Here is a 13,850-nt window from a genome sequence, read left to right as displayed (position 1 = left end):
GGTGGGCGAGAGCCGGAACGTGCCGAGGAACCCCGAGCGGCTTCGGCAGGTAGTGCGGGGAGGTCGAGCCGAGGAGGCAACTTTGTCGGGATCTGAGCCGGACGGAGTTGCGTTTCGGGGGCCAGCGGCGTCATGGGAGCGTGCCTCGGGGTCTGCTCTTTGCTGAGCTGCGTGAGTGCCTTTTGCAACTTCTTTAAATATATAGATTTAGAAGAAGAAGAAGAAAATTCTTAGAGGGGTGGGGTGGCGGAACTAATCGTTCTCTGGGCTCTTGGGTTGGATCAGGCGTGCCTTCGCCTCTTATTTCTGCTTTTAGTGGAATAAGGGCTGAGCCGCAGCCGGATTGGGGGTTGACAGCCCAGCTCTGCTTTTCTTCGGAGACACAAGTCCCATTTTGTTCAGCGTCTCAACTGGGCAAGCCTTTCTTTGTTCGCCTTTTTAAAAAAAATCGCTCTCCCTTTTACGCATTGCCTGCCTCTTCCGTCCCCACTCCCCAAATTGTGGATTTTATAGTATATATTTCTTGTCATTCTATTTTTTATTCTGATGAGAATCATAAACTCTGCCGTTTACAGACTGACGATCCCGCTCCTGTCTTTACTTCCTCTTGGAAAGCGTTTGCTCAAAGGACAGGCAGGTCTTTTGAAATCCTGGGCATACGCAAGCAGTGCAATCCTGTTCGTTTATTTCATAAAATTTGTGCATCGATTGGTTGGGAAAAGCAAGAAAAGAAAACCCTCAAAGCGGTTTACGAACAAGTAAAACAAGGGAATCGAGGGAAAATGTGCAGTTGCACTTAAAAGCCCACAAAAGTTAGAAGAGATTAAAATTGCCTCAACTTTCTAAGCATCTGCGCAAGCTGGTCTAAACTATCATGTTTTTAGCAGGCATCAGAAATAAACATATGCCTCTCTGAGAGTAAACTCTAGAATTCAGTGGGGCTTGCTCAAGAGCAAGCAGTGAGAGGATCACAGCCACTCCTAAGCATGTTTCCTCGGACAGATGTCCTGTTGAATTCAGTGGGGCTTACTGCCAGGTAAATGGGGGGTTAGGATTGCGCCCCGAAGTTTAATTTCTTCCAGAGACCCCAAAGGCAGCAATGGCTACGAACCTAGATGGTGTTCAAAGAGGATTGGACAAATTTGTGAAGAAGGCTATTATTGATGGTTACTAGCCACAATGTCTATGCTCTGCCTTCACAGTTGAAGGCAGTAATACTTCTGAATACTAAAACCACAGGAGGGGAGAGTGGTCTTGTTCTCAAATCCTGATTGGAGGTTTCCCATAGGCATCTGGTTGAGAACAGGATGCTGGACTTGATGGGTCACTGGCAGGATCCAACCGTCTCCTTATGTTCCTCACCTGATAGCTGAAGAACCACACACAAGTTGTGGCTTGACTACTGCGAATAGTTGCACATCCTTAGTCCATACCACCAGTTTCCTGTCTTTCTTATTCTTGTGTTTGCTTTTTTTTTTTTTTTTTTAAAAAGACAGACACTTAAGTTGATTTTTATGTTATGGTTCTCTGTGTTATTGTGCATATAAATTTGTTCTTAGAATTATTTCGTGTAAGCTGCATTATGTATGGGGTGGCATGTTGTCAATGCTGTAAAATGCGCAGAAAGAGAACATGTGATCAGATGCAAAGGAAGTTGTTTGTTTCCTTTTTAAAAAAAGTTTTAAATTTAAAATAAATACATTTGAGAAAACAGACATACATACAAGTAAACAAACATACAATCAATCAATCAATCAAATAATGTTTCCTTTATACATATGAGTGGTGTGGATTTTGAAGTAAAGTCTTCAAGCTTTAAGAGCTGAGATCCACCTTAAACCATTTTGGGATCTTTCTGCATCAGGTCCATCGAAAGCTGTCCCTCTGTGTGCTTTCTGGACTAGAACTCCCATTATCCTTGGCCATTGGTACATAGCAAGCACCTTACACCGAGTCAAACCATCTAGCTTGGTATTGGCTACACTGACTGGCAGAGACTGTCCAGGGTTTCAGGCAGAGGGATGTTCCAAAGTGTACTAAGAGATGTTGGGGAAATTGAACCTGGGACCTTCTGGAACCTGGGCAGCTTCTTTGCTCTAGAGATGTAGCCCTTCTCCTGTCTTGGGCTGATGGCAGATGGAGTCCACCAACATCTGGAAGGCTGTAGGCCCCCCACCTGCACTCCAAAGAGAGGAGGAGAAAAATGACATGGATGATAATGAAAAATCTTTTTGCTCCCTTGTTGCAGTTAGGGGTTTAAATGCAAGTCTGAAAGATTGGTGCATGTGAAAGGTTTTGCATCTTGCACTCTCCAAGGATGGATAGCTTCCTCCTCCAGGAACAACATTTATGTAATAATTGATCTCTGGTAATGCAGTTTCTGTGTGTGCACACAGCTGCCTGCAATGTTGCTGTTTTGTTTTGACCCACCCACGCCCAGGAAGGTAAAACCGGGGGTGTTGCTGGGAGGGAGCAATAATGCATAATATAGCAATTAGACAGGGTTGCTTGTGTGTGTTTGCACATTTGGGCTGCAATTCTATACATTATTATTATTAATTAAAATTGTGTACTCTTCGTCTGAGGATCAAGGGTGGTTTACAATATAAAAACACAAAAATACATAACATAGTAACAACCAAGAACCACAACGCCTCCCTATTTATGTGGAGTTAGGCCTAATTGAATTCAGTGCACCTACTTTTGAGAAGACAGATACAGGATTGTGCTTTTAGCATCAATATTTGAGAAGCATTTAACTCACGGTCACTCAAAAAAAGTTGGCATTCTTCCTAAATTGAATAATTTTTATTGTTGCCAGGAACCTGATCTTGTTAAAATCAGAACAGGTAGTTCTCAGTCTTTCTTCTCCATGGCCCACTTGGAAATTGCTGAGGGTCTTGGCAGACCACTTAATTCACTGTGTTAAATGCTGTATGATTTTTTTTTAAAAAAATGGATAGATATTGTTGCTTTTATTTCTTATGTGTTGTGTATTACAGTCTGAATTGTAATACAATGAAGTGCAATACAAGAAATGAAAGAAGCAATAAAAATACAATGCAAAATTTATACTATGGCTTGTGTGATAGATGTTGCAGTCTCCTGCCACAAATCCATACACTTGACATGGACCACCTGAATGAAGCTCATCAACTACTGGTGGTCCTTGGAACTACATGGATCAGATTTTATTGGTAGTGACAGTAATTGCAGTGTGAAACCTATTGCATTTTTGTAGTTCTTTGGGTGCATGTATGCATGCAGTAGAGGCTGGTTTATGTGTCCTAAGTTGTAAGTTCTTAGGGAGCGGAGATTTTTCTATGTTGCCCATGCCACTCTGTTAGGCCCCATGTACAGAATGGCTACTGCTGCTGCTATTATCATTAAATTTTTCATTAACAAACAGCAACTTTTGTAGCTTCAGATACAAGCTTGTGATTGATGCTGATTACATGTTGAGGAAGATTAGCCTGGTGGCCACAGAAAATTTCCTTTGAAGCCAACCAAGTTTGTTGCAGGCTTATAGTTACCCACAATCTAAAATAAAAAAAATGTAGAAAATCCATCTCTTTAGCGGTACCCATAATTTTATTTTCTCTCTTTTTTTGGGGGGGGGCCTGGAATTTCCAAGCATCCTTTTGATAAAAAATGTTCCCAAAGCAAGGAACGGCAATGAAAAACAAGATGTGGTGGGCTGGATATAGCTTAAGGATGCTGCAAGTGGGGAAGGGCAATAGTAGCTTAGTGATAGAACATATGCTTTGCATGCAGAAGATCCCAGGTTCAATCCCCAGCATCTGCAGCTGGTTCTGGCCATAGCTGTCAATCATCCCTTATTTGGCGGGAAATTCCCTTATCCCAGTGCTGTGTCCCACTGCTGTCCCTTATTGATGATGTCCCTTAAATTTCCTGGGTTTCAAAGGAAGCAGCTCCTCTCCCTCCCTCCCTGCCGGCCAGGGAGGAGGGAGGCTCTGTGTTGCTTGGCTGCGTTGCTCACCCAATAAAGAGTCTAAGAACAACTGGGGGGGTGGAGCTTGCATGCCTTGTGCCGATCAAATTGGCTGCATTGCCTGGGGAATAGCCTTTGCTCAGCGCTTCTCAGTGGAGAGGTGACGGTGGTTTTCCTTGCTGCATCCCCTTTGCCGGGTTGCTGCGCTGTGGGAACCACTGCTTGAGGCTTCGTTTGGCTGCTGGCTGGGCTTTCTGCCTTTGGCTCAGAGGGGCTCAGAAGTTGAACGTACCTGTGCTCACAAAATCCCTTATTTTGGCTGCTGATCCCTTATTTTCGAGGCTGCTGGTCCCTTATTTTCAAATCTGTAAGTTGACAGCTATGGTTCTGGCAGAAAAAAAACTGTCAGACATCCTGGAGATCTACTGCCAATTGGTGCACACTAGTGGTCTTCAGCTAGTCTAGACCTAAGACCCACCTCAAACTCCCAACCAGGAACTTGGAGCCCACTTCCATATCTTCACTTTTGATTTACTGCGTGACGGCATTTCACCATCTATCACATGCTGGCATACTATTCCCACTGCCCCAATACAAGTGAACCAATGTTTCCTGTATTGTTGGTCAGACTTTTGAGCCCTTTTAGTAGCTGCGTCCTCTTTTGATTCTTGGTGGGTTTTTTGCTGCTTCTCTCCAACGACGCTTGTGGTTGCTGTTGAGGAAGAGGGGAAGTCAACATCACCATAGGTGCTTGTGTTTTGTTAGCAAAGAAGCCTTTATGTCGCAAGGCGAAGCCATTTGCCTTGGGAGGCACATCCAACACCCTCCCTGCCCCTAAACCCCCTCAGAACCTAACACAGGCAGCAGCTGTTCTTCATTTCCTCTTGGTCGCAAGATGAAGTTTGAAGAAACTCCTCAGATTCTCCCACACTGCAGTAATATATAGTCATAGTTGAAACATGAAGAAAAAAAAGTTTCGTCCGATTAGTTTGCAAACTTTTGCCATTTTACAATCTTTTTAAAAAAACAGCTAAACAATGGATCTAACAACTCCCCAGCCAGCAGATCTTCAGAACAGGGTTAAAAAGTTTTCTGCCAACAATTTTGGGCAGCAACGTATGCCTCATTTCTTGATGCCCACTAGGACATACACATGCCTCGTCTGTAAACAAAGTGTGCTCCTTGCTTCTGAATGATTGTCCTGTCCTTGTACAGAAATAATCTTGGCTGATAATTCACCTGAGGGAATTGATTGATTGGGTGAAAAACTTAAATAGGACCAGTTTATGCAGAAGAATAGCAATGAACCAGTGTTATTAAGCAGCCAGATTGGAAACAAGCAAACAGAAAAAACCAGAGGAAACTTGTAAAAAAATGGTTAGTTTAAATAGGACAAAATATTGAACCCAATGAAATGTGGTGTGTAAGTAACTGTCGTCGTCCCCCCGCCCCCAATAGGGCCTTCCTATCTCAAGTGGCTATCAATCTGATATTTGGCCAGTTCAGATTATCTGTGTGAATGCAGCAACTTCTAAGAAAAATGTTTGAGGCTACATTCTATAGCTACTCAGGAGAAGGCCTATTTGAATCTTTACTTGTAGGAGTAGCAGAAACTGCCTTTATAGCAAGCCAGGCCACCATTCCATCCAGCTTGATTAGGTTGCCCAGCATGTTGCTCTTCAGATGTTGTTGAACTCCAGCTCTCATCATCCCTGACTGCTGGGCATCCTAGCTGGGGCTGATCGGCATTGGAGTCCAACAGCATTTGGAGGGCACCAGGTTGGGGACAGCTGGTGTAGCCTGATGGGTTGCAGTTCTTCAGGGGTCCAGAATAGGGGTCCCTCCCCACCCAGCCCTGGAGATGCTTAGAACTGAACCCAGAGCCTTTTCATAATAATAAAAAATAATAATAAATTTTTATTTATACCCCGCCCTTCTCGGTTCAGAAAACCGGGCTCAGGGCAGCTAACAACAAATTTAAAACACTTAATTGATGCAACAAAAAACAGCATAAAATACCGTATAAAACGTAAATAACAATAAATTCTGAATTCAAAAATTAATTGAGGGGGAAATCCATCCAATAAACAAACATTAGATGATCACCAGGGCTAGCTGGCTAAATTAGTGCTATTTGAGCCAGCGAGGAGACCAGGGGAGAATTAGCTGTGGGATCCCAGAGCGGGTAATCTTCATAAAAAGGGGAGGGGGAGGGAATGAAGGGGAATAAAAGATCAGGCTAAGTTCAAATTGAAGGCCAGGCGGAATAGCTCTGTCTTACAGGCCCTGCGGAAGGAAGTTAAATCATGGGACAGAGCATTCCACCAGGTCAGAGCCATCACTGAGAAGGCCCTGGCCCTGGTGGAGGATAATTTGACTTCCTTGGGGCCCAGGACCTCTAAACTATGATTATTCATGGACCTTAAGGTCCTCTGAGGGGCATACAAGGAGAGGCGGTCTTCCATTCCCCAAACAGACACAGACCCTGTGTGTGTGCCTGTGACCCCATGCACTCTTGCCACTGCTTGGGAGAGAGAGAGGCAGGCACCGCACTTTTGTGACAGTGTTATATTTGAGGACAGCTGCGAAGCCTTATCTGTGTGTGCTATTCAGAAGGGCCACTGGGTGCTGTGGGGCTTTCTCTTTAGTAAGTGTGCACCTATACAGCATCGTGGACTTAGTCATGCAATGCGTGACAGAATAGCTTGAAAATGTGGAGCAACCTGTGAAGTTTCTGTAATGAGCAACTGTGCTGAGACACTGAAACTTCTGAACAAAGGAGGGTGTGTCCCTTGTATATTTTCCTCATAGGCCCCCTATATTTCTGTACTATTAAATATCCATTTGCAAGAATGCGCCAGCTGTTTTTGAGAGAAAATAGAAAATAGTGATGTGTGTGTTTGAGGAAGCACCTGACCCAGGAAAAGGTGGGTGGACAGACTCTGACAAATGGTCTAACTTTCATGATGTTGGATTGTGATGTGTCATTTGGGGTTGGGTAATAGTTAATAGAACCGGGGCAATGTTTTGCAACGACTGCTTTGCAGTTGAAAGCTGCCTTCCACCTATGACAACATCGTGAACTTCAAATCCTTGTTATTATTAAATTCTAATATTTCTTTACTAAAAAGCATTGATACCCCCATTTTTCTGCAGTGTGGCCCAGGTGGCTAACAACATTGGCTTTAAGCCATGGGTAGGCAAACTAAAGCCTGGGGGCCAGATCCGGCCCAATTGCCTTCTCAATCCAGCCCGCGGATGGTCCAGGAATCAGCGTGTTTTTACATGTGAAGAATGTGTCCTTTTATTTAAAATGCATCTCTGGGTTATTTGTGAGGCATAGGAATTCGTTCATATTTTTTCCCCAAAATATAGTCCGGCCCCCCACAAGGTCTGAGGGACAGTGGACTGGCCCTCTGCTGAAAAAGTTTGCTGACCCCTGCTTTAAGCAATAACTCAACAATATTCAGAGCAGTTTTGATAATGGCAGTAGCACAGTCAAAACAGGGATTTTCATGTCGTTGACACACTTTTTAGGCATGCATCATTTCACGACACAGTAATTCAATTTTGCTTGTAAACTAGAGGTTAAACTAACCCCTTTCCAGCCCTGGGAGGAGCGCAGGGAATGTTGGTGCGACACACCTACACACTGCAGCCGACACACTAACATGGCGCGACACACAGTTTGGAAAGCTCCGATCAAAAGACACCCATACAGAAGAAGGGGGACACACAAAGAACCACTAGAAACCATTTGATTGGTTCTGAATGTTTCCAGAAGAAAAATCCCAAAAATTGGGATCAGATTATGGGTTGCTAATAAATCAGAGTAACTGATTTTGTAGTTTACGTTTACGTTTTAATCTTAATACTGGAAAATACATTTTGTAAAATTGGAAGATGCATTGCCTGGTGGTGTTGGCAGTGAATGGTGTATTGTGTATGCACGTTTAAGTGGTCATGTTTTCCAGAAATAATAGGAAAGGGCTCCTTTTCCTAGCACTGCTTTCATGTTTAGAAGGAAATTTAGCTGTCTTGATCACTCAGTGCGGAAAACTACTGGAGTTATCTTTTGGAAGTTACTATTTAACTTAGTATATTTATGGAGCAATCATAGTGGCATATAAGCCAGACGGGAGAATCTGGCACTGCTGTGCCATATTCTCCTTAATACACCATATTTTATGCTTGTGCAGCCTTGTTGGGGAAGGGGGAAAACGCACAATCAGAAAACCCAAAGGCTGTAAAAATCACAGACATGTGTACAGCATCCAGATGTAAAAATACATGCCTACAGCATCCCTGGAGTTGACACCTGATTTTGCTTGTGCCCATCAATCAACAGTGCTGGTTGGGGCTGATGGGAGTTCTAGTTTAAAACATCTGGAGGGCACCAGGTGGGTGAAAGCTGCTATACAGAATGTCCTAGATAAGGAGCTGAGATTCATGCAGGAAAATATATTACCCGATGTCATAAGCCGTTACAGTGGTACCTCGGGTTACATACGCTTGAGGTTACATATGCTTCAGGTTACAGACTCCGCTAACTCAGAAATAGTTCTTCAGATTAAGAACTTTGCTTCAGGATGAGAACAGAAATTGTGCTCCGGCGGCGTGGCAGCAGCAGGAGGCCCCATTAGCTAAAGTGGTGCTTCAGGTTAAGAACAGTTTCAGGTTAAGTACGGACCTCCGGAACGAATTAAGTACTTAACCCGAGGTACCACTGTACTTATTTCCACACTCTGTAATACTAAGTAACTAACTAACTCCAAACACCATGAATGTAAGAGCACTATTAGGAAATCTATGAATACAGCTTCTCATAAAAGAATGAGTGGACAGATTGTAGCCTCAACAGTCTTAATAATCTCTACATCGGGGTGGCCAACCTGATACCCTCCTGTTCTGTGTCAGAGGCTGCAAATGCTACTAACTATCAGGGTGGGGTTTTGGAAGAGGAACCAATGATCTGCCATCTTGTTTCCCCCTCACTGTGGTTGTTATGGCACCCCAGATTCCCTGGGTCCTGTGCTATGTAGAGAAGGGAGTTCCTCGCTTCACTGGATATCCCCTTCTGTTTGCCCACTCTTGCCTTTAGATCACTACTAGATGATTTTATTTTTCTACCTTCTACCTATCGGCCTAAAACTCCATTTGTGTCACCTTGAGAACGGCTCAAGATACCGTAGGACTTGGCGTTTTTGACGTGGACTAAGGGAGACCATAAAGTTTTTAATAAAACAACATTAAAAGTTGACTTAAAAGGGGAAAAAAATGTAGTTCATAAAGGGGGGAAAAAGAGAACATTTTGGTCTAGGAACAGTTACAGGCACACAATAAATGTCCCAAAGGAGCAAAAGGACAAAGAAAGGAAAGCTAAAAAGCAACCTGCTTTCCCTCTCAAGTCACAAACGTTTCCATTGTATCCTGAGATACAATCTTGCTCTGAAACCTGAAGCTGACTGACCAGTAATCTGAAGTTACGGTACTCACTAGATATAACCTCTTTCCCAACAACAGCCATGGTCTATGTGCCTCCTGTCTCAATGCTTCTGGCACCCTCCAGTTTGTTCGTGTTTGTGAGAGAGAGAGAGAAAGAGAGAGACAGAGAGACAGAGAGACAGAGAGAAAGAGAAAGAATGAATCAGTGTGGGGAAGTCTCAACTCAGCCATGAAATTTGCTGGGTTACCTTGGGGCAGTCACAGTCTCTCAAGCCCAACCTGCCTCACAGGGTTGTTGTGAGGATAAAAATGGGGAGGAAGAGAACCATGTATGCCGCCTTGAGTTCCTTGGAGGAAAAAGTGGGGTATAAATGTAATAATAAATAATAAACAATAATGGGACGCAGGTGGCGCTGTGGGTTAAAGCCTCAGCGCCTAGGACTTGCCGATCGAAAGGTCGGCAGTTCGAATCCCTGCGGCGGGGTGCGCTCCCGCTGCTCGGTCCCAGCGCCTGCCAACCTAGCAGTTCGAAAGCACCTCCGGGTGCAAGTAGATAAATAGGGACCGCTTACCAGCGGGAAGGTAAACGGCGTTTCCGTGTGCGGCTCTGGCTCGCCAGAGCAGCGATGTCACGCTGGCCACGTGACCCGGAAGTGTCTCCGGACAGCGCTGGCCCCTGGCCTCTTAAGTGAGATGGGCGCACAACCCCAGAGTCTGTCAAGACTGGCCCGTACGGGCAGGGGTACCTTTACCTTTACCTTTAATAAACAATAAATCTTTGCCCTGTTGCGGATATTCATTGCTGTTCTTTCACTGGCAGGTGTCATGTCTTTGTGGTTCTGCTCCTTGCCTCTTGTGTGGCTGTTGCCCCTCAACAAAGAACTCCACCATCACACGCCTGAGCTTCACCTTCTTCCTGTTCCTGGGAACGTTGGTGTCTATTATCATGATCATCCCCGGAGTAGAAGCAGAACTCTACAAGGTAAGCAACCGTGTTTTATTGGGGTGGCTAACTTGCGGCCCCTCCAAATGTTGCTAAACTACATCTCTCATTTTATTTGCATGCTGCCTTTCCACAGTTAAAACCACGCTCAAGGCTTTGGTAGCTGGAGTAAGTCAGGGTCCTGTCTTCCCAGGCCAGGTGGGAAAAGTCCAGCAAAGCAGGGAGCAGGTATTACAGGACTCACAGCCAAGATGGTCTGTTAGGGCCAGGATCTTTGCACTCATTCTTTTATAAGAAGCCATTATTATTATTATTATTATTATTATTATTATTATTATTATTGTATACTGCTCTTCATCCAAAGGTCACAGGGCAGTTTACAACAACAAAAAATAGAATGAGAACACAAAGTACACAGCAACAATAACAGCAGCAACAACAGCACATCAGACCCAGCCAGGGCTCTAGACATTTTTTGTTGCCTGAGGCCAAGGACAAAAATGGCACCCGCCCTTTCCACACATGGAATCCAACTGAGCTGGCAATGGGAGACAGCAGAGTAGTTTAGGGAGTGCAAAGGGAATGGGGGGGACGACTGCTGCTTCAATCCCAAGATTCTGCTGCTCTCACTCTGCCTAGCAGTAGTAGGGCCAGCCTTGGCAGAAGCTCAGAAAATGGTTGGCATGATGGGAATTGTAGTCTGGCAACTTCTAGAGGGCCACAGGTTCTCTGTGCCTGATTTAGAAGTACTGTACCAAGACTGACATTAAGTGGTTTAGTTTCCTTCTGATGAAAGGGTGTTCTGGAAATGTAGAGTGTTTTGGGAAAATTAATAATTTTATTTCCAAATATACAAGCAGAGCATAAGTGGAGGCAAACAGGCACTCCTGCTGCAAGGCAGCAGTTCTGCTAGGCATGTACCAAGATTAAACCTATTATTTATGTTTACCTTTTACCAGATTCCTGGGTTCTGTGATGAAGGCAATACAGTTTTAGGTGTCCATGGCAAAGTCGCCTGCAAGTCCTTCCTGGGTCACAAATCGGTATACCGCATGTGCTTTGCCACAGCTGCCTTCTTCTTCCTGTTTGCCTTGATAATGATCTGCGTGAGGAGCAGCAAGGACCCGAGAGCCTCAATACAGAATGGGTGAGGAACATATTTGCATCTATGGTGGGAATGTCCAAAAGCCAAAGCCATTTATTCTAAATGGAGCAGTGAAATGTATGTTGCCAGTCCCCTTTGAGAACTCTAGTCAAAAAGCTAGATAAAAAGGTAAAGGGACCTGTCAGGGAACTGCCATCGGAGCCAGAGGGAGAGGGAGGGCTCCAGAGGGATTCCGGAGAGCGTCCCGGGATGGGGAGAAGCAGCCCATCTTCTGGGGAAGGAAATCAGCGTAGCACCAGTGGAGAAGGGGGGCAGATGGGGGAGTCGGTGAGGCGGTCCCATGACTCCTCGCCGGGGACCAGTGGGGAGAGCACGGGTCCTCCGCTGCCTACACCCTCCTTGCGCAGAAGGCTTCCGCACAGGGAGAGTAGGCGTCAAAGAGCTTCTGTGCTGGAAGAAGTTCAAGAAACGCCCACTGACGGATTCTGCCAGTGATTGAGACAGCCACTGGCGAGTGGCTGTCCAGACAGAAAAGGTTCACTCAGGCAACCCAGCCAGAAGTGGCACCGATTTACGCACGAGCAACCCCTAGAACCATCACAGGACCCGTGACCATTAGGTTCAGTCGCGGACGACTGGGGTTATGGCACTCATCTTGCTTTACTGGCCGAGGGAGCCGGCGTATAGCTTCCGGGTCATGTGGCCAGCATGACTAAGCCGCTTCTGGTGAACCAGAGCAGCGCACGGAAATGCCGTTTACCTTCCTGTCGGAGCGGTACCTATTTATCTACTTGCACTTTGACGTGCTTTTGAACTGCTAGGTTGGCAGGAGCAGGGACTGAGTAACGGGAGCTCACCCCTCATTACGGGGATTCGAACCACCTACCTTCTGATTGGCAAGCCCTAGGCTCTGTGGTTTAGACTACAGTGCCACCCGCGTCTCTTAAAAAAAGCTGGATACCGATCTATTAAACAAATAAAGGCAGGGCTTTTGTTTTCTGAAGTTGACCTTCGTTTGTTCAAAACCAGCAGGTCAGTTTCACTTGTGTATTGTTAGTATCATTGTTATTATTTTTGGAGGGTCATGACAGATGAGAATAGTTTGACCCAGCTCCTCTCCATGGGCATTGGGCCATTTTTTTTTTTTAAATGTCTTTCTTCTATGAAACTCACCATGCAGATTTTATTCATCTGTACTCAGAACTAAGTCCCATTGAGTAGTTCTAGGTAGGATGGTACAGCTGCAAGATTTTGCAGGTGACTTCTCGACCATCTCACAGAGCAGACCCAGATGTGCTTGCCTTCAGCAAGGTTGCTGTGCACCACATGCCCCCCCCCAACTCCTAAAAATTTTTAGTTAAGCCTTCACTCCAGCCTGGTGGCCTCCAGCTGTTGTTGAACTCCTACTCCCATCACCCCTGAGCATTGGCCAATCTGGCTGAGTCAGATGGGAGTTGAAGTCCAGTGTCATTTGCCAGGCACAAGGTTGGGAAAAGCTGTTCTAGTTCCTCCTTCCTGCTTTGCATACATCATAGAGCAGCAGTGCTTCAGATGCAGAGCCTGTAGGCCAAGACTTACGTAACTCCGCATTAGCCAATATTAAATGCCTTCGTACCTTTCCTGAAATAGGACCAAGCAAGATATAAATAAACCCTGCTTTAAAATCCTCACTCAAAATAAAGCACCCTACCTTTTGACAAGGGTTTCTCTGCCTGCGCCCCACAAAGCTCCAACTTTCCTGGATAATTTTTGAGTTCTAATGTTCTTAGGCCTTCTAAAGCAAGATTGCTGAGGCTGCGACAGCTGATGTTTAAATATTTCCCAATTGCAACTTATCGTGAGTGGTGTGACTACTGTCTTCTGATTGAAAATAGTAACTCTGTTTTCCGATGGGGAAGCGTAGGAAGAGCCAGCATGGTGTAGTGGTTAAGAGCAGTAGACTCATAATCTGGTGAACCAGGTTCGCGTCTCCGCTCCTCCACATGCAGCTGCTGGGTGACCTTGGGCTAGTCACATTTCTCTGAAGTCTCTCAGCCCCACTCACCTCACAGAGTGTTTGTTGTGGGGGAGGAAGGGAAAGGAGAATGTTAGCCGCTTTGAGACTCCTTCGGGTAGCGATAAAGCAGGATATCAAATCCAAACTCTTCTCTTCTTCTTGTCCTGAGTCATACCATTGGGTCATCTGGTTCAGTATTGTCCATACTGACTGGCAGCAGCTCTCCAGGGTTTCGGACAGGGCTTCCTTCCCAACACTACCTGGAGAAGCCAGGGAATAAACCTGGGGCCTTCTGAATGCAAAACAGATGTTCTGCCCCTGAGCTATAGTTCTTCTGTTTCTCTTTGAGCCTCATAGTCACCTGCAGCCTCTTAGCTTACTTATTTATTCCTTCAATGTATTCTTTGCT

The 13,850-nt window shown here is 45.2% G+C and overlaps 1 protein-coding gene across 1 annotated transcript in view; it reads left to right on the top strand.

The window, feature by feature from the left end:
- Nucleotides 1-11: 11 nt before the first annotated feature.
- SERINC2 (serine incorporator 2) overlaps nucleotides 12-13,850 on the top strand; it is a 30,500-nt gene continuing 16,661 nt past the window's right edge. Inside the window, exons 1-3 of the mRNA XM_079986167.1 lie at nucleotides 12-171; nucleotides 10,218-10,379; nucleotides 11,300-11,487. Coding sequence (XP_079842293.1) covers nucleotides 133-171; nucleotides 10,218-10,379; nucleotides 11,300-11,487 — 389 coding nt within the window. The 5' untranslated portion in view covers nucleotides 12-132. The remainder of the gene's footprint in view (nucleotides 172-10,217; nucleotides 10,380-11,299; nucleotides 11,488-13,850) is intronic.

Source organism: Podarcis cretensis (genome assembly GCF_951804945.1).
Source record: "Podarcis cretensis genome assembly, chromosome: 8".
Classification (NCBI taxonomy): domain Eukaryota; kingdom Metazoa; phylum Chordata; class Lepidosauria; order Squamata; family Lacertidae; genus Podarcis; species Podarcis cretensis.
This window is presented reverse-complemented; position numbering and strand designations above follow the sequence as displayed.